General features: G+C 36.5%; 1 protein-coding gene across 12 annotated transcripts in view; it reads right to left on the bottom strand.

Moving 5' to 3' along the window:
- CEP170 (centrosomal protein 170) overlaps positions 1–26,576 on the bottom strand; it is a 134,830-nt gene that overhangs the window by 22,614 nt on the left and 85,640 nt on the right. For 10 of the 12 annotated variants that reach the window (XM_058533533.1, XM_058533532.1, XM_058533540.1 and 7 more), the window contains 4 exons: positions 19,098–19,247; positions 16,262–16,388; positions 13,917–15,749; positions 6,172–6,406 (listed from right to left, as the gene is read on the bottom strand). In XM_058533533.1, the coding sequence (XP_058389516.1) occupies positions 6,172–6,406; positions 13,917–15,749; positions 16,262–16,388; positions 19,098–19,247 (2,345 nt within the window). The remainder of the gene's footprint in view (positions 1–6,171; positions 6,407–13,916; positions 15,750–16,261; positions 16,389–19,097; positions 19,248–26,576) is intronic. The other 2 variants (XM_058533539.1, XM_058533543.1) reach the window with 1 other exon arrangement.

The raw sequence follows: 26,576 nt of genomic DNA, 5'->3' as shown, positions 1-26,576 counted from the left end.
AGCTTATGTTGAATCTGACACTATAATAAAGAATCATAAAAAGTCAAGTTCTCAAGAGGCTTAAAGATTAACTCATATATTTGCCCTAAGTATAGACTATAGGGAAGGTTCACAGAAAACTTCCCTACTGATAGGGCAAGTTGTTCCTCTTCTTTTGGTGGAAACTGTCAGTTCTATTTATTATATTTTGGCGGCATTTTGATCCAATATCGCCAAACCTTAATGAAAGCATTATGGCAAACCACATCTCTTGTGAACATTGAATGAAAGCATGGAGAATTGGGAGAAATCAGTAATCTGAGCCACAAGACTGGCTTAGGGCGGGAAAGTAATGAGTTGAAATTGGAGGCTTCTCTTGGGCAGCCAGAGCAACTTAACGAGTGGCCCAAATAGAGGAATAAAGTACAAGGAATCTATTTCTGGCCATAAAAAGAGGTATGGATTTAATTATATTAAAAAAAAGGTACCTCCCATTACTGTCAATGAAACTAAGCTCAAACACTAACTTAGCACCACAGGTAAGTTCTATTTGGCTAAATGTAAGAAGAGTCTTAAAACTAGGCTTCTGAATATGCTTCAAATAAATGAACAAGCCATAAAGAAGGCGGTAATGGTTAAGAAGATAACTGTGAAGGTCTTAGCACACACTGTTGACTATCAATAAACATTTCCTAAGTGAATGAGTAAATTTAAAAACCAAACCAAAACAAACCAGAAAACCCAGGCCATTTCCACCAGAGACACAAAGTCTGCAAGTTAAAAGAAGACAATGAGGGCCAGCCCCGTGGCTTAGAGGTTAAGTGCGCATGCTCCGCTGCTGGCGGCCTGGGTTCGGATCCCAGGCGCGCACCGACGCACCTCTTCTCTGGCCATGCTGAGGACGCGTCCCACACACAGCAACTAGAAGGATGTGCAACTATGACATACAACTATCTACTGGGGCTTTGGGGCAAAAAAGGAGCAGGATTGGCAATAGATGTTAGCTCAGAGCCGGTCTTCCTCAGCAAAAAGAGGAGGATTGGCATGGATGTTAGCTCAGGACTGATCTTCCTCACAAAAAATAAACAAATAAACAAAAGACGACGATGGCCTGAAGTCATCTGACAGGAAAGCACTGTCCTTACTCCATGAGCAGGGCTGAGACCGCCAAGCACTGGCAGAGAGGCAGTCAGAGGCAGCCTCAAGCCAGAGAATACGATGAAGGCACAGGTAAGTTCTAGGGAATGTGGGAAAACTAAAGAGAAACTGAAGAATAACTGTCATTTGAACTTGTGGGCAGATGTTGTATGCCCACTCCTGCTGGATCTGGCCTAGCCCAATAGAAAAAAGAGAAATAGCTGGGCCTAGACTTAGTGATTTTGAGCCAATAAATCAGGTCTTAAAATTATTGAGCAGATATATCTTATTCCTGGATAAAATAATTCTTATCTCTAGTCTTTTCTCCAAACCAAAAATACTTCAGTATTATCAAAGCTCACCTCTACCCACACTCCCAAATGTACTATATCATTTAATTATATTGCAATTAAAAGACTTTTTTTTTACTAAGATTGAAATGCATAGATATGTTTCATTACCTTACTTTATAGACTACAAGAAAACCTACACCACTTAATTCTGGCCACTAAATTAAACTGGCTCTTACCAAAAAACAAAACAAAAAAGCTTTTAGTAATGTATTAAAATTACAAGTAATTTGGTTTTTTACTGTTAACATTGTCACACATTCATAATTTTAACTGCAAATATTTTAGGCTTAAAAAATATAAACCATAGTTCTATTTTTAAATGTTTTAAAATATTTTTGATCCGTATTCTTTTTATTTGAACTTTACTAATAAAAACATTATGTGTAAAAGATTTAATAATAATAAAAGCCTTTTTTCTCTTGTCTTGAAATGTCAGATGACTTTACTTTGGGGTCAATCAAATCAGGGAACAGGGACTGGTCAGGGTGTTATGTGACATATCTATTTAACAATCCTTTCAATACTAAAAAAACCAGACCACTTGTATACCAGTGTTAATATTGTCAGGACAAAAGGACACTTTAAAATAATTGTGTTTGGATTAAAAATTTGAACAAAACCTTGGTCAAAATTCTTAGGTACAAATAGGGTGAGCCCAATAGAGTATTTTATAAATTGTAAGAATTTAATGTTGATTCTGAAACTCCAGTTATACCTGGAGTCTCATAAATTTAAATTATAAGATGTACAGAAAACTGAAAGGTCACAATAAAGTTCTCAATACAATCCTGTTTGAGTATACACACACAGCCAGCCCCTTGTTTTCTCTGCACCACTTAAACACAACTAGCATTTACGGATAGCTTACTATGTGTCAGGCACTAGGTTATATACGTGTCTCAATGTGTCAACTCTCTCAAGCTGGCACTATTATGTCCATTCTACACATGAGACCTCCAGAGCACAGTTATTTAACTTGTCCAGGGTCACACAGACCTGTGGTAGAGCTGGGTTTCAATCTAGAAGGTCTGATTCCAGACTCCACGCTCTTGACCATTTGGCTCTACTAGAATTACGGCATCCCTATAATTCAGGTTTCCCTCAGAGTTCAGCAGTATTCTCAGCTCACTCACCATTTCCCGGCAATACCATCTACTACCACAGCTTCCAGTGTTTTCTCTGTGTGACTTCCACAACTATGATTCTAGCTCTCATCAGCTTCCGATGCTTCAGAGCCATAGTTCAACTGTCTGCTAGACTTCTTCCCATGGCTGTTCCCTAAGTACCTTAAAGTTAATATGTCCAAAATAGAATTATCTTCTTTCTCCTTGACTTTATGTTCCTTACTCTTTCCGATATTCCATTTGAACAACAATGGGATCATTTGAAATTCTGCCTTACCATTCTGGTAATCATCAAATGCTGCCAATTGTTACACCTCCATATCTCGCATTCATTCATTCATTCATTCTCACCAACACCATCCTATCTCAGGTCTTCAATACCTTGCACGTTAACTTTTGGAATAGGTCACTAGTCTATCTCAAGGCTCTCTTCTCTCTCAAAGAATTGTACACAATGCTTTCAGAGTTACTCTCTTTTAATACAGATCTGAAGTCAGCTTCCTGTTACAAAACCTTCAAAGCTTCAAAGCACGTAAAATAAGATGTGCACTCCTTAGCTGGCATTCAAAGTCTCCCATTATTTAGCTGGCTTTGTGCTGTCTTCAGTTTGGCCACCATTAACTACATATGTTCACATCTTATACTTGGGCAAAACTTCATACTCTTTTAAACCTCTTATATCACTCTGCCTTATACGGTCATACACACCTTTACTTTCTGCCTTTGACTCTGAACTCTGCGAGGACACCCATGTATAAGTCATCTTCACAGCCCACTCAGGCTAAACACTATGCTACGCTCACAGGAGTTGCTTAAGAATTCTTTGTTGAGTGGATGTGGACTGTAGGTATATACACAACATACATAAAAAACTTATACACATATAAATTGATCCAAAACAGAATTGCAGAGGTGTCTACAGCAAGAGGATACCACCTTTGCAAACAATACCTTCAGCCAACATTAGGATAAAACGTGACATTCCTTTTATCATTGAATCTTCTTGCGCAACACGTCAATAATAACTGGTTGTTAAGCCTTATAAAACAAAATATTCTGTTAACTAGAACTCTCTCCTAAAAAAATTTAATGTTACAGCAGTATGTGCAATAATGAATCTAAAACACTGAAATATCTTTAAGCAACTTCTGATTCAACTGGGAATTATACAACTTCTAGCACAATTTTTAAATTAAATGTATTTTATTTGGTCATCTGTAAAGGTGGTATTAGAGCTTTGTTTACCCTAAAATTCTTAAAACTAATATAATCTATCAAATTCCTACTGGAAGGAAATCTGTATCTATGTTACAATAGAGAAACTGAGGCAGGAACTACTGAAAGCACACGTATCAGGGGTACCTGGGAAAAAAGTTTCCTCTTCCCACTGAAAGACAAAATGCACTATATTTTGCTTATATACTTTATATTCCGAATGGACCTTGTTTTTGTGCTTTAAGTTTAAATGCAGGCAAATAATTACTACATAGAGATTTACAAAGTGCTAGTTAAGTGGTACAGCCCTAAATACTCAACAAAAAGAATAGGCTAAAGCATAAAACATTTTGTAATAAATTAGGATCACTATTACACTTTTCAAATAAAAGTATCTTTACCTATTACTTGTCAACAAGTATTGCTCTCAGCATGTGAGTTTTAAGAAACAGTGGTAGCCATTTAAAAAAATAAAACTATTTCTCACATTCTACCTGGTTTGTGATTCATAGTTATTTAAAAATAAATTTTCTCATGTTAAGCAAACTTATCAGTGTCCTATAGGAACTTTATATCAACATTAACTTTCTTTCCTTCCATACTTTCTATTCTTCCTCCCCACCTCCCCTCTTTTCTTCATTCCTTAAAAAACAAAAAACATCTTCTCTGGCTTTGACATATACGGCTGAAAAACCTACCTTGAAAAATTAAAATCCCAAAGGCAAGTTTTATTAGCATAGTGCTACTGACGAACGAGAGGGAAAAGGCATAAAGTCATTAGAGGTCAAATGGCCTGACCTTCCCGTCCTGCTACAGATAATAAAATCCATATAGACAAGAGTGATAAAACGCACATAACAACAAAATGGAACCAAGTGAAAACGTAACACACGGTTCCTATTCCCCGCCCCCTTTGTATTATAACTTTTCTGTTTGGGGACAGGGAAGCGGGTTGGGCCCAGAAGGTGTTCAGTAGTTCTGGTTTGGGATGGAAGGCTTGAGAGGGGAGGGCACCCAAGAGGAAGCAGACATGCCTCTGGTTCCCTCAGGCACCATGGGAGCTTGTGCAGTGGGACATCTCCTCCACGGGAATCCGGAGAACGACGAGCCACGAGCCTCGAGCAAGGCCTGCTGTTGCCAGCTGTGCCCACAAGAATTAAAAATGTGTCCAGATTCTCTCAGCACAGGCATTCTGTGGGCCTATAATAATTCATGGATCCCAAAGCACACAGACGCCCTTCCTCTAACCAGAACTGGCTCATGATGCTGCAACAAGCATTCTCATAAACATGTTATTTATACGGTAAAACAAAAATGTTTAAGCAGCACAATGAGATCAGAAGGGCATGTTTTCTAAGAATTACAAGCAATTAAAAGCAATTACAAGTGAATAGTCATTAAAGACATAAGATCCCTAAACAGTACATTAAACTAATAAGCCAGAAAAAACACAATTCACAGAAGCCAAGGGAGTAAAGAAAAAGAAAAAGATAAACACCATTAAATTATGGTAAAAGTTTGCCCTTTTTACAAGTATCTATGTACTTAATATATGTAAGTTCTTTAATAATATCTCCAAGTGTAAAACTTGAAGATTAGAGTCTTAAACTAAAGACAGAAATAATTTTAGCATGTATACAGTGAAAACATTTAGGTAACATAGTGTATACTGCAGTAAAATTTAATTTCTTACCAACTGGAAAAGAACATATTTTAACTACTATAGCATCTGTTTGAGTAGAGCCTCTCTCCAACATACAACCACAATAAGTTATCAATTAAAAATCACATCTGCAGCATGAATTCTACTTTTTATTATGTAATCTAAAGGCTGTAATAAATTTAATATTAAAAATAATCATATTTTGATGTAATTATTAAAGGGTTGAATTAACTGTTCATAAACTGTTCATGAGTTCATAAACACGTGAGTGAAAATCTGCCTGCTCTAACTCTCCCCAGAACATCAGCACACAGCTCTAACAAGCACACTGTTACCTCTCCGGAAGGTAAAAGGAAAGCAATCAAAAATTTAGCTGCACAATTCTTAATTATGTAGAGCTAATATTCACTACCTGTCAAAAATTATATTAACCCATCTCATCAGCATCTCTACTAGTAATAACAAAAGGTGTAATCAAAATAAATTAATTCTACAATATGTTAGTAGCACTGGCATTAACCATACAACACAAAAAAAATGGAGAGCGTAATAGTACTGACAAAACTAAGTTCATAGTTATGTGTATATTTCATTTCTTGGACTATTAGTACAAATCAAGTAGAAGCTAACTAAACTTTGTTAGGAGGTTGAAATGCTGACGAAAAATTTCAACTCTTAAAGATAATGCATTAAAACCAACCTGGCTATCTCTTCTCGATGAGCAGTCCAATCTCGGATGTAGTCTTCCTGCTCTTTTATCCGGTGCTTGAATGAAGAACTAGTAGGCATTGCTGACGCAGAGCTCTGCAGTCGAGGCGTTTTCAGGGCTGGAGAAGTACGTAGACGGGTATGTTTAGGGGAATTACGGTTTGATCCAAATTCATCTTCTGAGGTGGAAGCATAATCAGTAGGAAAGCGCCTCCATCTTGAATTTACTAAATTAGTTTAATTATTAAAAAAAGAATTATTATGTTATCTTTTAAAGGAGATAAAATAAAAATCATGATTTCAAAAACACCATGAGAGCACACACAGCACAATTTTTGATAACTGACATACACATACCTCACAAAAACCATAAGTCTACTACTCCTAAAAGATAGAAACATTACACTTTGGTGAATTAAAAACAATGGATAATTAAAAACAATCGAAAGACTGTGTTTTCCATAGCATGGTGAATAAACATTCAGATGAAAAATTCACTAATGATAAACTATTAAGCAAGCTCTATTTATAAATGTCTAACTTGGGTACTTTTTAATCGCAAATATTTCTCATTTAAGCGAAGATATGGATTTTCTTAAAAATGACAGTAACAACAACAACAACAACAAAAATAAAACTTAGGGAAAAGATTTCCTCATGCCACATGAACTTTCAAAATGGAGATGGTAAAAACTCTCTTTTCCCAACATACAAATGTGCATAATTCCTGCTGTGGAAATTATGCCTATATGGCAGAAAAAAACATTACCTCTGTCATTCAACATCCTGTTATGCTATGATTGGAAAAAATCTTTTACATGGTAAAAACACAACAAAGCATCTTCAGTACGACTCTCTGCTGCTTTAACACGGAAAGCATAAGGTGAAAATAGACAATGGCATCAAACCTACAAGGAGCGACACTCCACAAGCTATTCTCACAACCGCCGACATTTAAGGCACAGGAGATACTGGAAACAGTCACATTCAAGAAAGTGGCAATCACTTTCTTCTTTAAGGTTAGTAAAGACATTCAAAAAATGGTATTGCTGACACAGTGAAAAATCAGAAGACAAATTAATGTAGAAATTTCACTACTACTGGTAATATCAGAATCGAATATACAAATAATTTGTGAAGCATAAATAGAGATAAAAAACAGGGAGTTAATGCTAACGCATGGCAAACCTGACACGGGCAGAACTCGCCTGTTTAATCCACTAACGAATGCCTAGCACTTAGCAGCATCTGGCTAGCAAGGGTTTAATAAATACTTTTGAATGAATGAATTCCTGGATACTGACCATTTGCTTTTCTCAAATTAGGAAAAACTCAGTAAAGAGCATGAGATGTTTTGGTGGCTAGAGTGACAAAACCTTAGCACCTACTATAAGTTCCAGTTGCCATTAACATTAGTAGAGTTTTCTCTCTCTATCTCTCTCTCTCACTCTCTCGTTCTCTTTTAACACAGAAACTAACCCTAGACTGTGTAGGTCGGGGATGTCTTGAATTCCTTCATTTTATTCAACTAGAATTTTATATCTTTCCTGTCTTTTCCTCCCCAAACTATATTTTTGCCTGAGGCTCTGTAAGGCTGAGTTGGCTCTCAGATAAAATTGATACATATTGCCACCAGAGTTGGTTTAAGAAACAGAGAAGTCTATAATCAGGAACACACCATAAATCAGAGGCTACCCGCTTGCCCTGACTCATACTCCTATTTGAAGCTCCTAGAGCTTGGAACTAGATTCATGGGTATAAGAGAATGAAAATATGCAGAAACTTCATGGCTTTCTTTAAAAGCATATGCAAACACATACACAGAACTCTAGGTAATTAATCACAGAGTTTTTTGAAGGGGGTATTAAATGTAATTTCTGATTTTAACATTATAAGATAATTTATTAACATAATACTTTTACCCTAGTAGAAATTTACTCATTTCTAGATATTCAAAAACTCCTATGAATTGAACTGATCCTGAGACTGGAAAAAAATTTTAGGAAAGCTTTAGGAACAAAAGCAAAGAGGCTTTAGAAAAAAATTAGAAATATGGCAAACCAATTAGAAATATGGCAAACAAATGGTACTTTTCAATAAAGGCATTTCATTAAATGCTAAATGTTTATTTTGCTATCCTAGAATATTATTCATCAAGGGAAATTCATAAATAAGAAAAAGATCATTTGTTACGTTAAATTTCCTGAGTTTTTATTTAGAAACTATGGTAACCATACCTAAAACTAAAAATTGTTTGGAGAGAAAACAAAACCAATAACAAAGAGTTTTAATAAACTGCAGAAGATATGGAAACATAAGCAGGTATGATGGAACTAAGGTAGTTAATTTTGAGGCAACTTGGTAAGAATGGCATCAACTGCTGATATCTTTCATGAGTAGCAGAGTACATGAAAGCAGAATGAGAAGTTGAAAACCAAGTTCTAAATGTCAAGTGACAACATATAAGCAGAGTCACATTAGAATTAACTTCTAATCTAATAGAATTAACTCTAAGATCTTGAGTCTCGAGATCAAAAAATAATTACATTTTGGAAAAAAAATAAAAGAAAAACTTTTTTTTTGGTGAGGAAGATTAGCCCTGAGCTAACATCAGTTGCCAACCCTCCTCTTTTTACTGAGGAAGATTGGCCCCGGGCTAACATCCGTGCCCATCTTCCTCCACTTTATATGGGATGTGGCTACAGCATGGCTTGATGAGCAGTGCGTAGGTCAGCGCCCGGGATCTCAACCTGTGAACCCCGGGCCGCCAAAGCAGAGCATGCAAACTTAACTGCTACGCCACCAGGCTGGCCCAAAGAAAAACTTTTTCAAACAAAATTCATAAACCTTCCACCTATTTTTATCGGTTTATCTAGAAGCCAGTAAGAATAGTAAAGCTTCTAATATCTTTAAAAACAAAAGCAACCAAGAGAATAAAACATTTTAAACTCGGAAAGGTAATATTTTTAGGTATGTTCTCTTAAAATTGAAGGTAAATTGAGAGATAACATAAGTAGGGTACAGCAGAGAAATGAAAATATGATTAATAAATCTTCAAATAATTTGAGTCATCTTTACCAATGGAAAACATATCGCACTATGAAGCAAAGTTCAAGTGGCCTCTGGACACCACTTAGCTTGTTTAACAGCGAGAGTACTGCTGAGACAGAGTGAAGCGAGGACTGTCGAGGGACAGGGACTGGGAACGGGAGCTCGCGGCCAGGACTGCTAACCTATTATTTCTCAAGAACTTCTTTCAAACTTTTTGGTTTCTTAATCTTTGTTTCTAAACTACAGCAGCTATATATTTTATCTGAAGAAAAATCCCTACAATCTGCTAGTTATTGCAGAAGAAACTTTAACTTAGAATGTTTTTAACTTTCCCCAATGCCTACTTATTTCACAGAATTCTAGAACAGAATACTTAGACATTGGATGGTCTAAACTCTTCAATTCATAGAGAAGAAACGGGCCCCCAGAGGTCCTGCCTTGCTTAAGTCAAGGTTTAAGCCTGGTCTCCTGACTCCCTGCGTTCAAAATTCACTCCTTGCTATTCTAAATGCTTTACAACTACATGTTAGAAAATCTTTATTTTTTTTTTACATTTCCAATTAGACAAAGTTTTTTAAAAAAAGACACCCTCAGTTTCTCACAGAATGACAGTTTTTGTCATTTCTACCTGTGCTGAAGAAAAATTTTTCTCCTTTCTCTTGAATTTTATTCTGCTTAGGTAAAATCATTTATAGAATTAAATTTAATTGTAAATAATTAGGCTTATTGGATATATTGGTACTGGTAAGGCACTTCAGATAAATCACTAAATTGAAAATTTATGTTGAAGATACTGAAACGCCCATCTCTAAGACCTTGTTGGTTGGTGAAGTGCTGGATAGCACATATAACAAAATGAGAGCAAGTTCTAAGATGGGCTTAATTAATTTTGTGGCTAACCCGAAAATTATTTTAGTTACATTAATTGTAAAACTTATTTTAGTTATAAAATTATGGAACACTCCCTCTTGTGGAAGTAATAAACTACTATATTCACTATAAAAAAATAGTATCCTTGATGTCTAGAGAATTCAAAAAGGGACAAAGAGTTATGAGGGTCATTTATCTGTGAATGCTCTGATTTCTTTTACTGTTAACCAAAACTTTGTTGGTATTAAAACACATCCACATCTGCAGATGTAACAAATACAATTCAGAAAACAAACACTTCAGAAAACAAACTTCTTCATCCTTTATATCAGAATGTTTTTGTGGGAAATTCCACAAACACGTTTTACATGTATATTTATGAGCAGTAACAGCAGTAAGATCATTTGGGGAAAATTCCCTGACAATGTTTTGTATCAGTCTTGGACCTGGAGGAAGAAATAACTCAAGCCATGCATGCTCAACATTTAATTCCCACCATCTATAAACTCTGAGGATTAGAATAAAAGTGGGAAAGCAAACAGTCTAAAAAAATTCTAAGGATATTAATATGATGTTTTTATTTCTTAGAATGTGCACTTAAAATATAATGAAAACCAACTGCTTTATTTTGATAATTCAGGGTACTTAAACAAATCTGGATATTTTAATCTAACTTGATATTGAAGGATCACTGAAGGAATTCTGGAGGGGGAAAAAACTAAACTCCTAAAAGCTAATTACATCAGAATTAAAGAAGCATAAAAGAACCCTTAATCTTAATTTTGCTAAATCAGAGATTTCCATTCTTCTATTTTTATCATATACATTTCTTTGAATAACTTTTTTAGATATAGCCCAAAATATGGAATTAGAAGCATAGAGAATTATTTTTACATACACCAATTTGGAAAATATCACAGGCTCTAGGTTCAGATATTTCTAAGATCTTTAAAGTTTATAGTATTGCATAGCAACACTAACCAGTACGGTTTCATGTTCTTTTAAATCATATTTCAAAAGCTAAAAATTTTTATCTTCTTTTTCAAGATATTATAATTATCTTAAGTAGAAATGTCATCATACCAAAAACACCTGAATTAGAAAAATTTATAAAGTCTGTTTTTGAGTTTTCGTTTTTTTTACTATCTACCCCACGTAACTATTTTACTATATTACTACTGATTGAAAGATCTTGGCCACTGTCCTTCTAGACAGGATATAATACTGTAAGTGGGCTTCTTGAGAGAATGTGAATATACAATCCTGGATCACAATGTGGCTTTAGGCTTATAAGGTGGAACACAGAACATGAACTTGGTAAAACATCAGAATTACAAAGATTATAGAGAGCAATTCCAAAACCTTTATGTTGTATATTGGCCTTGTATATACTCCTGATAATAATCCAATAGATTCTAGCTGTCCTCTGGAAGCCTGCATACAAGTAGACAGTGACTATTTCTCAGAGCTAGACTAGATGTGGTAGAAAAAGCAACAGGCTGAGAATTAAAAGCCTTGGATTCTCATCCCGTCCCTGCCATAGCTATACGACCAGGGCAGGCTATTTCATCTCTTGGCCTTAGCTCCCTAAACTGAATAACCCTTTTATAGAGTTTTTAAATTCCATGATTCTAACTATTTAATATACCGCTATTAAGTATGAAGAAGGCCAAAACCATGTACCTCAGTTTGCCCTAAGGAAATTCATTAAGTAATTCAAAGGTATTTTTTGGATATAAAAAACTACATGTAGGGGCCAGCCTGGTGGCGTAGCAGTTAAGTTCACATGTTCCACTTCAGTGGCCCAGGGTTCACAGGTTCGTATCCTGGGTGCGGACCGATGCACTGCTCATCAAGCCATGCTGTGGCAGGTGTCCCATATAAAGTAGAGGAAGATGGGCACAGATGTTAGCTCAGGGCCAATCTTCCTCAGAAAAAAAGAGGAGGATTGGCAATAGATGTTAGCTCAGGGCTAATCTTTCTCACACACACACATACACACAAAAAGAAACCTATAGGATTATCAAGTTCTATATTCAAAGAAGCAGAAAACAAAATGTCCCTTTAAAGACATATATATAATACAGCCTCTTACAGGTGTTTCTTAGACTTGCTCAAGTGATCATACTTGGTTTGCATCTCAAATAAGCCCCTCATGTTAAACGTTGAGGAATAAAACCAGATCACTCATGTGCTCAGAGACAGACAACCAGTACAGAGGAAGAGCTGCTCCATGCTCCTTGGTAACATACCACTTATGTTACAGTGTATGTTAAGGCAGGAGATGACTGAAACATTTTTGTGTACTTAAATACAGATGAGGTAACGAAACAAGCAATGTGGCAGAAGACATTTCATCAGGGCACACACCATAGAATGCAGCACAAAGGAAACGCGACTTGAAGAGGTAGAGCCATAAGGAACAATAGAATAACAACATGGGAGAAATAGAAACCAAAAGAGAGTAGTTTTAAAACACTTGGCAATAAATCCATGAACCACCAACCAAAGCCTGCAGAAACAAGGAGGGTGGGGGTAATAAGGAAAATGCCATCTCCTCTTTTGGAATCATGACTATACGTTATCTATCTTCAGTCTACATCCACTCTTACCACAGATACGACCACCATGACCACACTCACTGACCAGGGGAGAGATGGAAATGCAAATGGAGTGGAGGAAAACAGCAGTGAAGAGAAGAGAGGAGGAATAAAAAGTGAAAAAAATAATGGATGCCAAGTACCGTTAGTTTTGGGTCCTGTAGCTATATTGTGGTAGGCGTAAAAATAAAAAGATGCGATTGCATACCACTCTCCCTTCACTCTTCACTCAAGACTCAGGGCTCCTTAGACGCTGGTGACTGACAGTAATAAATATTCAAGTCTTTTACCAGCTGGTTTCCCCCCACTAGCCTTTCAGCCCCACCCACATGAGGCTGATTATGAAGTAATGAGACCATGTTTACAGGATACACACAAGTATCTGTCCTAGGACTCTGGCCACACATGTATTCTCACCGGCTTCAGCTCTGAATATCAAGTACATAAACAGACAAATATGCCAGAAGCAGTTAAATTCTGGTGGGGAGTAAGTGGCTTCTGTAATGATTACATTCAATGAGGGCTAATGACTACAGTTAAATGACACAGCACTTTACGAGATAACGCTTATAACCAGTTCAATTCTATAGTTCAGTCTGACCCTTTTGTGCTTAGTGACTGTCTCACGAATCCATCTTCTTCCACTGAAATAAATCAAGGATTAGTTTTCACCTGTCCCAACCATAACAGATTTAACCTTAAAAAGTATAAGTATATATTTCAAAATAAAAAGGAAAAAAGGGGTAAAATATTGATTATCTCATTTAGCTCTGAAGGGGGTAATAAAGGGTATACTGCTTTTCTTCAGGTTCATTAGGGCTTTGAATTATGTGAGGATATTTAAAGGTTAAACACATGCTTTTAGAAGCACAATGTTAATTCCTATTATTTAAACCAGATAATAATTCCTAATCTCATTTTGACACACAAATCAGATACCTACCAAGTAGACGATTAAAATTTCTAAATCAGTTCAATATACTTCTAATTTTGAAATCACTATTTTGCCTCAGGACATTAATTTATAAGTGTATATAATTTCTGAATTTTCTATTTACTAAGCGAAATAAAATAATTTTTATAAGAAAAAACCCTCCAGAGAATAACCTTTCTGTTGAATATTTTCTGAACTCACACTAGAGATCTAATTTTTTAAAAAAGGAGTCCCAAAACATAAAAGAAATATGCTATTATAAAAAGTCTGGATCCAATTTACCTGAAGGAGAGCCATGCGCGGAGGTCATACTTTTGACCTTGGAGTCTGACAGCCGAGAGATACTGTTAGCTCTAATTCTAGGAGAAAATTTATCTGAGGGTACCAATCTGGCTCCACTTCTAATGATGGCTTCTGCGGTCCGAGAAGAGGCACTGCTTCTAGAGATGGTTGCTTCAGAGTCACTGCGAGCTGACAGTGACCCAAGCCTTGTTCTACGAGGCTGAGCCAACAAATCAATCCTAGAGATGTTCCGCCTTCCTGAGGGAGGTTTCGACGTGGAACTTGTCGTGGACACTTCAGAAGCAACAGATGCTTTGTCAGCATCAGCGAGCTCACTGTCCGAAGCTTCACCAAGTCGTGCTCTGCGCAGGAGGGAAGTCCTGGTGGGTCGTGGCCTGGGGAGAGTGGTGGACTTACTGGATGACCCAAGCGCTACAGGAGAAGTCTTGGATTTAGTTACTTTACTTCCTTCCAGTTTGGAATGTGCATGCTCATCAGTTGAGGTAAGCGGAGTCCTTCCACGAGATTTACAAGAGTAAGTTTCCTGGTCAGAGGACATAATATCTGAGATGGCAGAATGAGGCACACTAGAGGTCTGGTCGTCATCTGTTAAATCGACTGAAGGCTGTCTTATTCTTCCACTGGCTTGTACAAATTTACGACCGTCTGCTCTTGACCCAACATCTGTGGAGCGACTTTTTGTTTTCTTTTCAATTTTCTCCCTCGTACCAGAAGATGATTTTGTAACGTCTTTGGAAGGAGAACCTATGGAACACCTATCTTTATAGAGACTAGTGAAACTCTTTCGCTTTTGGGTTGACTTTCTTTCAGTCTCTCCAGTAACCAGACTGATGGTACTAGCTGTGTCCACATCAGATTCTGGTGAAATAGAGTTGTCCCTATTATAACTGGGAGTATCTGGGCCTTCATCAGTTTTATTATCCTCACGCAGCTTAGCTTCTAGAAAAGCCATTACTGCTTCTGTGTCTTTTAGAATAAGGGTTGTGTCCATACTAGAGTCAGTATCCATAGAGTCACTTCTGTCTCGTATTCTACTGGCAGACGTTAATGCTAAAGAAGGGGGTGTAGATGAAGTCTGCTTATTTATATGGGGAATAAGTTCTATGGGTATGTTGGGGCTAGGTTTTTCTATAGTGAAGCTTCCTTGTCGCACTAATGACTTGGAGGATTCCTTCTTGTCTCCTCCCTTTGGAGTTTGACTTTTCAGAACTTCTTCAGCTTTTCTTCGCTTGCCCTCGTTTTGTATCACCCTTTCTCCTTTGCTTGTAGAATGTCCTAGAATTTTTTCTTGAGGCTGTGACTCATGTTTAAAAGACTCCTCCCTACACCTATCTATCTGAGCTGACACATTTTTTGAAGAAGATAATTTAGTAGGTGTCCACTGTGCCTGTTCCTTTTGTTCTTGTTGCTGAATTTTAGCTAATGTTTGCTTTACCAAGGAAGCTTCCTTATCAGTTTCACTTTTCTCCTTTCCAGAAGAAGCGCTGCCTAAGTGAAGCAGGGTTTTATTATCTCCACCAGGTTTAAGAGTCTCCCCATTTACTGCCCTGTTCATTTTATTCAGGGCTCTGTCAGCATCTTGTTTATCTTTCTGGTATACCTGTGTAGGTGCTTCTTTCTCCTGAAGTTCTGTGTCTTGTTTTTCTCCTATCTCGGACCTCTGCTTTAGAACCTTTGCTCTGGAGCTCTCAAGAGACTTTTCTTCATTTGGAAGCTGGGGAAGGGTACGTCTCCTTCGCTCTCCCTGACTAGCCAAGGAAGTTCCTGAGCCCGTACTTCTCGCTGAAATGCCAGATTCACTGATATCTTTATCTATAAAATAAAACCACAAGGAAGGAATTTATTAGGGCAAAATTAAAAATAAAAAGAATATCATATTACATTATATTTTTAAGTGCGAGTTAAGAAATAGCTTAAATATAAAGTAAAAATTGGAATAAGTAAGCCAGCATTGTGACAGAGTAGTTTAAAAAGCAAGTACAATGCTAAGACACACATAGAGGCGGATTACTAATACGCGAGTCAAGAAAGCAAATTGTACGACTTGAAAACTAAGGTCATCTGATCTTAACCCCCATCTGTTTCTCTCTTTTTCTTTTAATGTGTTTTATGATAGGGAAGTTCACTGTGTTCATTCTTGCTTTTGTGACTCATCCCATCCACAAAGTTTTGCTCAAGTAAACGTATTACAGAATTTCACAGAGAATGCCTAATGAACACTTATTTAGGTTTAATTTACTTCTCAGTATATAGATTTAGCTTGTTTGTGAAAAACTGATGTATGATTCACAAAAGAAAAAAAAAGAAGGAAAGAAAGAAAATACCATTTTCTAAAGGAACAGGTACTGACAATTCCATTATCCTTTCTTCTTGATCATGCCTTGTATGATTAGCAGCCAAGCTAGCCCACTGTGAAACCCAACGCTTGTTTCCAGATGAAGATGTGCCTTCCTGAAGGAGAACAATAAGAGAATGAAATAAGATAGTCTGGATAAATCTGATTCTCATGAAAGAGAATTCCATTTAGTCACATTAACCTGCCATACAAAGCAATACTTAAACCTCACATTGCTATATTATCATTTATTAAATTTCCTTTTATATAAAATGGAGATTCTCTAGGTACCCCTTTTAACTACAACAATTTATTATTACTGTGAATGCAGTATAATTTTCTCTATGTATTAAATACTAACAATGGTACTAAAATACTCTTGGAGCTTAAAATTGACCGATGCTAGATAAACTCAGGTGTATTATCATAGCTTTGTGGCTAAAACAGTAGAGCTAGTTCTACTCCATTCTATAGAACACGAAGTCTAAAGGTCTATTCCTAAGGTGTTCTCTGCCTTTTAAATATTTCTAGGAATCAGACTGGTTCCAGAGTCTCAAGGAGTATTAAATCTGCCAGGTCATGTCTTCAGGGACTTCAAAAACTTTCCAAACCTTTAGACTTCTTTCTATAACACTTTAATATTTCCAGAAAGACCTAGAAATCTTACTCAACCTTTAAGAATTTTTCTATAACCAGTCTCAACCTAGACCTGCCATGTCTAGATCTGTCCTAAGCAAGTGCTCTTTGAACCCTTATAGTCAAGTGTGAAATGGAATTCAATTCATGATATGGTTCCACAGACTTATGGACATATATTGGTAATTCTTAAGACCAGGGCAATCTAGGCATTTAACATGGAAGATCTAGGTAGTATCAAAAAACGTTTCCTCACTAAAAATCTAAGCCACAGCTTAATATGGAAACTGGAATGACAACTAAGGAATAGAAAGCTATGCTTGAAATTTTATTTTGAATTATCCAAAACAATATTTTATTAAAAGTGTCAGATTTACTGTATTAATGCTGACAGGCTAAAAACTAATGAAGTAAATATTTCATACAGATTATATACTATATGATTTCAAGAATAAAGGTTAAAATAGTAAGCATACCTAATGACATCCATACAGTGAAGCCTAAGGATACCAAAGTGAGCTGAATCCTTGAATTTTGTTTCAAGATTTTGTGGTAACTGTCCATAGTTCTGAGACTGAAGGAAGTACCACAGCCATTTACACTATGCTAGGAATACCCACATCAGAGTGGGTTTCACTGACACACACTTAAGTAGAACCATTCTGTGAAAATTGTTCTAACGGCCTGTTTAAGGTGACTCCTTCAGAGGCAGGTACATACTGGGGCTATATATAAATTTAACTTGGCATGGCTTGAGGGGAAAGAGAGGAGAAGAGGGAGTCTATTTAAGTTCACATTCCAGAATGAGATTATTTCTTCCTAGATTAATCAGAGTACCAAAACATTGCCTCAAATAAGTATCACTTGCTTTCAATAAGTAAATTAACCATCTTATAAAACAGAAACCAGAATAAAAATTCTCTAAGATCATGGGAGAAAAAAGAACAGTAAAATACAATAATTGCTTTGACAGTTTTCAGGAAATGGAAGACCACAAAGGGTCAATTTTAACATTGACAAACATGCATATAGGGGTATTTACCTATCTATAAAAAATATTTTATTTACATTTCCTACAAGTGTAACATTTTATTTATATTGTTTTATTTATTCCTTAAGATTTTATTTTACTTATAGTGTGTATTTATTTACCATTTGTATATTTTAAATTAACTCATTTCCTGAGAGGCAGTACAGCATAATGAGTAAAAGAATTGGTTAAGAAATCAAGGCTGCTTAAGGTTCAAATTCTGGCTGCACAAGGTACTAGTTTTAAGACCTTGGCCAAGTTAATTCGTACTCCAGTTTCCTTATTTGTAAAATGGCACACAGAAAGCTTCCATTAAATGTAGCTCTTATTATCTGAATCAATTATAATTAATTAATACTTCTTGCTTATATACATTTTTTTAATTTCTTTTTGACATATCAGTGTGGAATGAAATTCTAGTATCATTTCCAGTAAGGGAATAAACAGTTGTTGAGTGCACAAATCTCAGAAAATTACTCTGCTGGGTGCTTTACATACTTCATTAAACTCCCTGTAAATAGGTTTTATCAAAAATACCATTTGTATAGATGAGAAAACTGAAGATAAGAAAAGGGAAGCAATTGATTCAAAGGCACTCTGTTAGACATGGCGGTTCTAGGATGTGCACTCAGGTCTTTCCAGCTCTACGATACCACACTGACTCCATAACTATCTTGACAGCCATCCTTAATTAATTTCACATTATTCTAACTACATCCTGGCCTGTTCCACAATGGCGCTTATTTAGGTTTATGAGTTTTATCTATCAGGCACTACCCTGCACATGTTTCCTGGCATGACAGATCTTTCCATTCCAAATACAAAACCTCCTAGAAAGTATAAGTGGTGTATATTTTTTGTTTTATCTCATAAATGCCAATTAGAACAGTGAGATATAACTCATAAATTGCTTACTGAAATTAAACCTTCTCCCTCACTGACAAAAGAGTATTAATTAAAAAAAATAATAACAAAAACTGAAATGGAATTACTGCCAAATTGCTTTAGGCTTTCATTAGAAACAAATAATTTGTGAGAATTAGTTTTTAGAAGTATTTTACAAGGGAATCTATCAATTACTTAAAATAGCATAATTACAAATGATAAAAATTTATGTTTTATGCATGTAAAAAGTTAAAAATGAGGAAGAGATGTATACCTCTGTGCTGTGAAATCCAGGTGTACTCAGCAGTTTTCTTTCTTCCATGACTACAGTAGCAGAACTGAGAGCCCAATCTTTTATCAGATCTTTATGTTTTTCAATGATAACAGGCCTGTTATAATCCTGATTGTCATCTACTCCAAACACCTAGGAAGAGACAATCATTTCATATGTGAGAAGTCAGACTAATACGTGAATATTGTCAGTAACTTAGAGGCAACTACAGATATTCTGAATTAATTTCAATAGCTAATTTCAGTAATGAGGGAAAACTTGTTCAAGGACAAGGTAACATCCAACTGGAGTGAGAGCTGGAGAGGAAAACAGGGCAGTGGCAGCTTATGTAAAGGTAACTACCCTTTTCTTAATATTTAGCCAAAGTACTGTTTGATAATAAGTAAGAAATACCCAGGATATTACCTTTGATTTGTTAAAAGATGTTAATAACGTTAAACATCACAATAACGCAGTTAGGGAAGAGCACGCGAGGATCACTTCAGCTTGTTTTCAGCTGATCTCTTGGCTCTCCTATTTTTGAGAAGCATGTTGAAAAACTCTAAATGTATGACTGATTCTATGTGTTTCTTCCCCAACAAGTGTTTAACATTTACGTACATGAGTTAAATTTATGTATATAATTTTCTAAGATCCCAAATAACAGATTTTACTATATGATCTTTCCATAGAGTATAGCATAATTCTCTAACTTTATTTGCCTAGAAATCACATATAGGCCTTTGCTTGAAATGTAGATTCCTGAGCCTACTCATACAGACTAGCATTTTCAATCAGCAGATTGTCTATGGTGAACACTTTTGAAATATTCTAAATACAGAGACCAACAACCATGTGCTTTTAAGGGCAGGCCCTGAGTCTCATTCTTTTCCTGAAACACAACAGGCCCTGACGTTGCCGAACAGACTGGAGAAGGGGCCTAACTACATCAACTCTAACCTTATTTTACAATTAAGTCTCTACTTCGTTTCCAATGCTAATTATTTATAGGTATTAATTGTGGCTTTAATTATTACAATCAAGAAAAATATGTGTTTGAATTAGCACTTTGTAGAAAGGATCTTTAAAACATAATCAGAGAGCCTTCATTTTCTATAAAAAGGGAAAAATATCTTAGTTTACTATTTTCTAGAAAACTTTTTAATAATTATACAGTACACTTTTTAAATTCTGATAAATTCTGAAGTCCACATTTAGTAAGGCAGATATTAGATTTCCAAATTCACCTAAACTTGGAAATTTTACCACTAGATGGCCTTATTACTTAATATTTAATTCAAATAAAATATAACTATAGTTTTCAAGAATTATGATTTACTATTCTCTTGAACCACTGAATATCAAATTATCTTTACTTTAAGAGCAAATTGTACATTATTAGAGTTAAATCAAATATGAACTCTAATGTATGGAAGTACAGTGTACAGAAGGGAAAAATAAACGTGCTTCACTTTGTTAAACATTAGTAGTAAACAGCAGTAAACAGCAGTAAAAAGTAGTAAACAGTAGTAAACAGCAGTAAAAAGTACTGACTATTCCTTTCCACGTGCTGTCTTGAACCCCACTTGTAAAGAAGGCAAATTAGAGCAACTCAAGTTATTCATGACTGTCTTAAAAGAAAATTTTAAAATTATTTCTAACTCAAGTCATTGAACTCCAAATTTACTGAAGTTTATCTCCTTATTTTTATAATTACTAGAATAAAAAAGTTAACTCTAGTTTGGAAGTAAAGGATAAAAACAACCACACGTAATTACTTGCATGTTGTATCTCTTTGGCATATTAATATACAAATTATCCTGAGTGATTTTCTGATTTGGTAATATTTAATTCTAATCCATACTCAAAATGGACTTCCAAAACTTGATTTCCTCAAACATCTAAGCACCAGCAGTTTCAAATAAAATATAATAAATCTTTCCAAATTACTTCTGACACTATTTTGAAATTGTAACAAAAAACAAACACACACAGTAGTACTGCTTTTAGGGAAGGGGAGCTGAAGTTGTACAGAAAGAGTGCTCAGACAACTTTCATGTGAAAACAAAGAGAGCATAAACAGCTTATACTCTCTACATACTTTAACGCTATTATACTTTTCATTTAAAAAAGCACATATAATCTGCCCTATGATCTAACGGTTGGACAGAACTTGAGAGCTCCTCAAAGCAGAGACCAAGTTTGCCAGATTTTCTCATCTCTTCATTATAGATTTTGTCCGAGGGGATTTCAGCCACATCCAAGGCTTCACTTCAATTTCCAACTGTAGACAGCTGCTCACCTGTCAGGCATCTCTCCTAGATGGCTCTAAGGTATTTCAAATGCAGTACGTTAACCCACGCTCATGATTCTCTTCTCTTCCTCTCTCAGACCTGGGCTCAATTAAAACCCCCAAGTTGATAGAGTACCCATTCAGTTAGGGACTTTCTTAGGCTAGAAGTCTATCCCGGGGAAGGGAGTGAGACCAGGCACCTGTCTGATCTTTACGCATCCTCTGTGATAGAACCCTCCACCCCAAGTCCATCAGTTTCTACTTCTTCCAGGTAGGAGCAAAAGGAAGGAGGAGTGGTATGGGAACAGAAAACTTCTTGAACTTGTACTACCTGAATTCTCTGGGCCTGGCAGATGTTTAAAGATAACTCATTTATCTTAGGGATAGGGAGTGGCTTTCATGTACTCTCTCCTATCATTCCCTTGATCCAGGTAGCTGCAGCTCTATTTTGGAGAGTGATCTCTGACCCCTACCATGGCCTCTAGGTTTAGGGTAAGAAGAGAGCATCTGCCTCACCATCCCACTCCAAGAATCACAGACTATGTTCTCAGTCTTTTCTTCTGAATATATGCATGTGATATCTGGCATCTCACTTTGGAATTGCACATCTATTATCTCGGTGGCTAGTCTAAACAATTTTAACAACCTGGTACTTAGGTACAGTACTTACTATTTGTAGGCTACTGGGCTAGCCACCACAGGGGATTTAAAAATACATATGACTTAGTCCTTGCTCTCGAGGAGCTCAGGTCTAATACAGGAGCTTATAAAAACAGAAAATGTCACCTGAACCATGAAGGGGTCTTCTGCAGTTAAAACAAAACTTCTATAAGAACGAGTTTTAAATTTCAGTTTTAAATTTGAAGAAACTAAATAATCTTCACATGATAAAGGACTAGTATGTACAATACAAACCAAGCCTATGAAAAGTGTGACCTCGGTTTTTTTACTAGCATATTATCATCATCATCATGATTATTTAAAAGCCCAGACTATACAGAAAATGTCCATAGTTGCTAATTCTGAAATTGGAGGTTGGGGAGGGGATAATAATGGTACAAAGATTACAGGGTCAACTTTCATGGGGGTAAATATCACACCTACTGAATACTTGTAAAGAGAGGTCAAATTACATTTGGTAACATGGAATATAGGAGGCTTGCTTATTGTGACAGAAAGTAGAGACCAGTGTGAAAAGGGGCGGGGGCAGGGGAGGAAGACTTATGCATATCAATATGGCAATAAAAATGCAGAGCAAAATGGTAATTCAATAGTAATTGTCCTTAATTTATCAGTTAAACAAATTTCCAAAGCAGTTGAAATTCAGAATTCATCTTTCCATAGAAATGAGAAACATAACGGTAGGTTAAATACCAAGCCTCTGTGGGCTTATTTTCAAATAGCAACTGAAGAATAGTATTACATTAGTATATCATTACATTAGTATCATGTCAAAGTGTCTGAGTAAAAATGCAGTCAAGTTTCAACCTCAGATGACCAGAACATCTTTGTCCTCCATGAGCAAGGACCTCCTGGGTGAGGAGAGCAGGGTCTCTACCAGTTCAAATCAATAGTAGAGGTTCCCAGGGCCTACAAAAATCACTTCATACATAATTACTTTAAGAACTATGCAGAATTCTAGCCACTAATGTCAGGGAACAAAATCAGGATAATTCAATAGAGGAGAATTTTTTTAAACTTGTTATTTTCCATGAAAATCTAGTTTCTTTTTAAAAAAATTCCCTTAAAATTCAGTGGAATATATGGTTCTGAATGTTTAACACTGATTTTCTATAATGTACTTGTAATCAACTTTTAAATTTAAAATCCGGACAAAATTGTTAGAAAAAAGAGCTCAGAATGGGGGTAGGAGAGACATTCTATAATTTATCATGGTATACAAATGAACACATGTACATGCATGTTAACAGCAGCATTACTCACAACAGCCAAAAGGTGGAAACAACCCAAACGGCCACCAACGAATGAATGGACAAATAAAATGTGGTATGTCCACACAATGGTATATTATTCGGTCATAAAAAGGAATGAAGTATTGATATATGCTACATCATGGATGAACACTGAAAACATTGTGCTAAGTGAAACTAGACAGTAGACATATTGTCTGATTCCACTTATATGAAATGATCAGAATAGGCTAATCTACAGAAAGCAGAATAGTGGTTGCCAGGGGCTGAGGGCGGGGGGAATAAGAAGTGACTGCTTAATGGGTATGTGACTTCCTTTGGGGTGACAAAAATGTCCTGGAATTAGATAGTGCTGATGACTGCATAACTTTGTGAATGTACTTAAAAGCCACTGAATTGTACACTTTAAATGGCTAAAATGGTGAATGTTATGTGATTTTTATCTCAATTCTTTTAAAAAGGCGCCATCTGGCTTCATCTTCTTATCACCCGTCTGGGTAAACACACCCTCTCAAATCTGCCCTCTCGCTGAACATCTCCTGTGTCCTTGACTCTTCCCACTCCTTAGGAGGATTATACCCACAGTCTCTTCCCTCTCCAACACTGTTTACCACTCTTTTTCTATTAGCTCCTGCTTTCATATCATCAAATCACGCTCAGGTCTGATCTAATGCTTCTAGAATTAACATGTCCAACTTCCCTCCTCTTGATGGCTCATCTCCTTGTCATGCAGTCCTTCCTTTCACCCTACAATCTGGCTGCTCATCAGTGACCATCTTCCCCTCTCCTTGCCAAGAAGATTTTTAAGCGCTAAATTGTTAGCTAGGTCTTGCTGGAAACTCAGAGTTATCTCTCGTCTTTCACTAATTGAGGCAATTCCCCTGGAACTCTCACATTTCTTCTCACACAACCTACATTCTCTTGCAGCTTTCATACTTACTATTACAAAGTCAAGCTTAGAACACATACAAGCTTTTAGACTATACATTTTAACCAGTTATTTTAGGATCAAGATATAAACTAGTTTCAGAACATAAAAATATAGGAAAACCTGTTTGTGGAGGCCTGGTTGAATTTGATCAATCTATAAATTCACGAAAATAAACTAGCTAATATACAGTTGACCACATACAAATATTGACAAAAAATAAAAAAGTATGTTATAAATTTTTCTCCTCATTCATTCACTCTAAAGATATTAAATGTTTACTACATGCCAGGCACTGTTCTGGGTACAAGAAATACAGCAGTGATCAAGACAAATAAGACTATTCTAGAAAGGGCAGACAGAAAATAAACTAGCTAGAGGTGAGTCCTACAAAGAAAATAAAACATGGTAATCTGACGGAGAGACATGAGAGGTGAATACTGGCCTTACTTTAGATAGGGCGGTTAGAGAAAGCCTCAGAAAGTAGGTCATGAGAAGCAGCTACAGGAGCACAAAACACCAGGAGGAGCTTACTAGACCGAGGGCACAGGACATGGAAAGTCCCCGAAGCAGGAAAATAACTAAGATTTCATATAATAATAGAGAAAGAAAAATGGGGGCAAACCTATTAACGTTAAGCTTCTGATTGAAAAAAGGTGAGGGTTCCCTTGTGAAGGGAATTAACATAGCAGGAGAGGGTTTCCTATACCTCAGAAGGACAAGGGGGTGTCAAGGAAGGGAGAGGAGCATCAACAGAGTGACCAAAATTCTCCTGATAAAAGTTTTTAAAAAATTACTCAGTGAAGAGAGGACAAGAAAGATTAGTATAAGAGGAAGAAAAACCAAGCTGTCAGAATTTACCTGTTAAGAACCGTTAGCTGCTTTGGCCCTTTAAATCAGATTGTTTGTGGATTGGCAGGAAGTACAAAAAAATGTTAAGTCCAAATCAAATGCTGCCTGCCTGTTATCAAGGTCCTCTCTTCTTACTCAAGGCTCTTATTTGATCTCCTACTTCTTTAGTTCCCACACACACTGACCGCATGTCTGGGTGGAGTGTGCACATGCTGCCTTCCTGTCTTCTATCTGCCACTGTCTACCTCGATTTTGACTCTGGTTTATCGTGGTTCCCCTGGCTCTCTCTTGGATCTAATCTAAAACCTTGCCGTGAACTTCAGGGTTTGGAATATCCCCATTCCAAACTGCTTATACCTAGATCCAGGTTCTCAGCACTGACTTTCTTTGGGCTGTTGACTCATGCTGTAGATGTTCTTTATTCTGTGTTTCCAGTCTTGTTAGAGTTCTCCTGATTCTGGATTCTTCCCTACCATCTGTTACCTACAGAAGCACCGACAGATACAAGGCCCCATGAGGGAAGAGAATATGCTAATAAGAGGCACTTTGTGGACGATATGCTGCCACAAGAGACAGGAATCAAAACTCAGGACAGAAAAGTATCTGGCAGAATTGGTCTATGGTATGAAATTTATGGAAAGGAGAAACACTTTTTTCAAAAGATAGAGCTTCAAGCCCTCTATAATGACCAATTTTTTTTCATGTTCATTTAATATTTAGCTTTCTGTTCTCACTACAAGTTTTTCTCCTTTAGCTTGGAAGGCTAGGAAGTAGCCCTGACAACATCCTCCTCTTCCCTCCACAGTGTCTGTTTTGATGGGAGTGAGGAGAAGAAACTGTACTATGATGGGTTCTCTAGATATATCACAGGGATGTTGAAGGAGGGAGGGCTGGGGGAGATTATTATTACTGTGGAAGATAATTGCCTTTAATCCAGGCAGTCCACAGCACTTTCTCATTATAGCACATCTCCACGTAAACTCAGATGTAAAACTTAAGAGGTCTTGACAAATAACAGGCACTGGTGTTAATATTGTAAGAGGTAAATTTTGGGACAACGCATAAAATAAAATTATCTATTGACAAACACACAGCACAAAAATACGAACCAAAACATGGTAATTCCATAACTTAAGGGTTGGGGAGGGGAAATCTCAGGACCTTTTAACTACACCCAGCACAGAAAAACAATGATACGGCATTCCAGCTTGGTCATCTCTTTAAAGAGGTCTGACTTTAACTGCATGCAATTTCTCCCCAGTTAAGATGCAAATGTATGTTCTGCTTATCTTCTTTAGGCCCAGGAATACAATGTATTTCTGGGAAAAACTGAAAAGGCATTCAGTGCTTATCATACTCAACCTCAGTGTTATCACGCCATGCTGTTGCCTACTCACTTCTTTTTGATTCTATTTCTACTCCAAGATCTGTTTTCTCTTGGTTTTTTCCTACTCCTGTTTGTTCCTTTTCAGGCTCCT

This window comes from Diceros bicornis, chromosome 38 (genome assembly GCF_020826845.1).
Source record: "Diceros bicornis minor isolate mBicDic1 chromosome 38, mDicBic1.mat.cur, whole genome shotgun sequence".
In the NCBI taxonomy this organism is placed as follows: Eukaryota; Metazoa; Chordata; class Mammalia; order Perissodactyla; family Rhinocerotidae; genus Diceros; species Diceros bicornis.
Note: the sequence above shows the minus strand (reverse complement) of the source record. Positions and strands in the feature narration are given on the sequence as shown.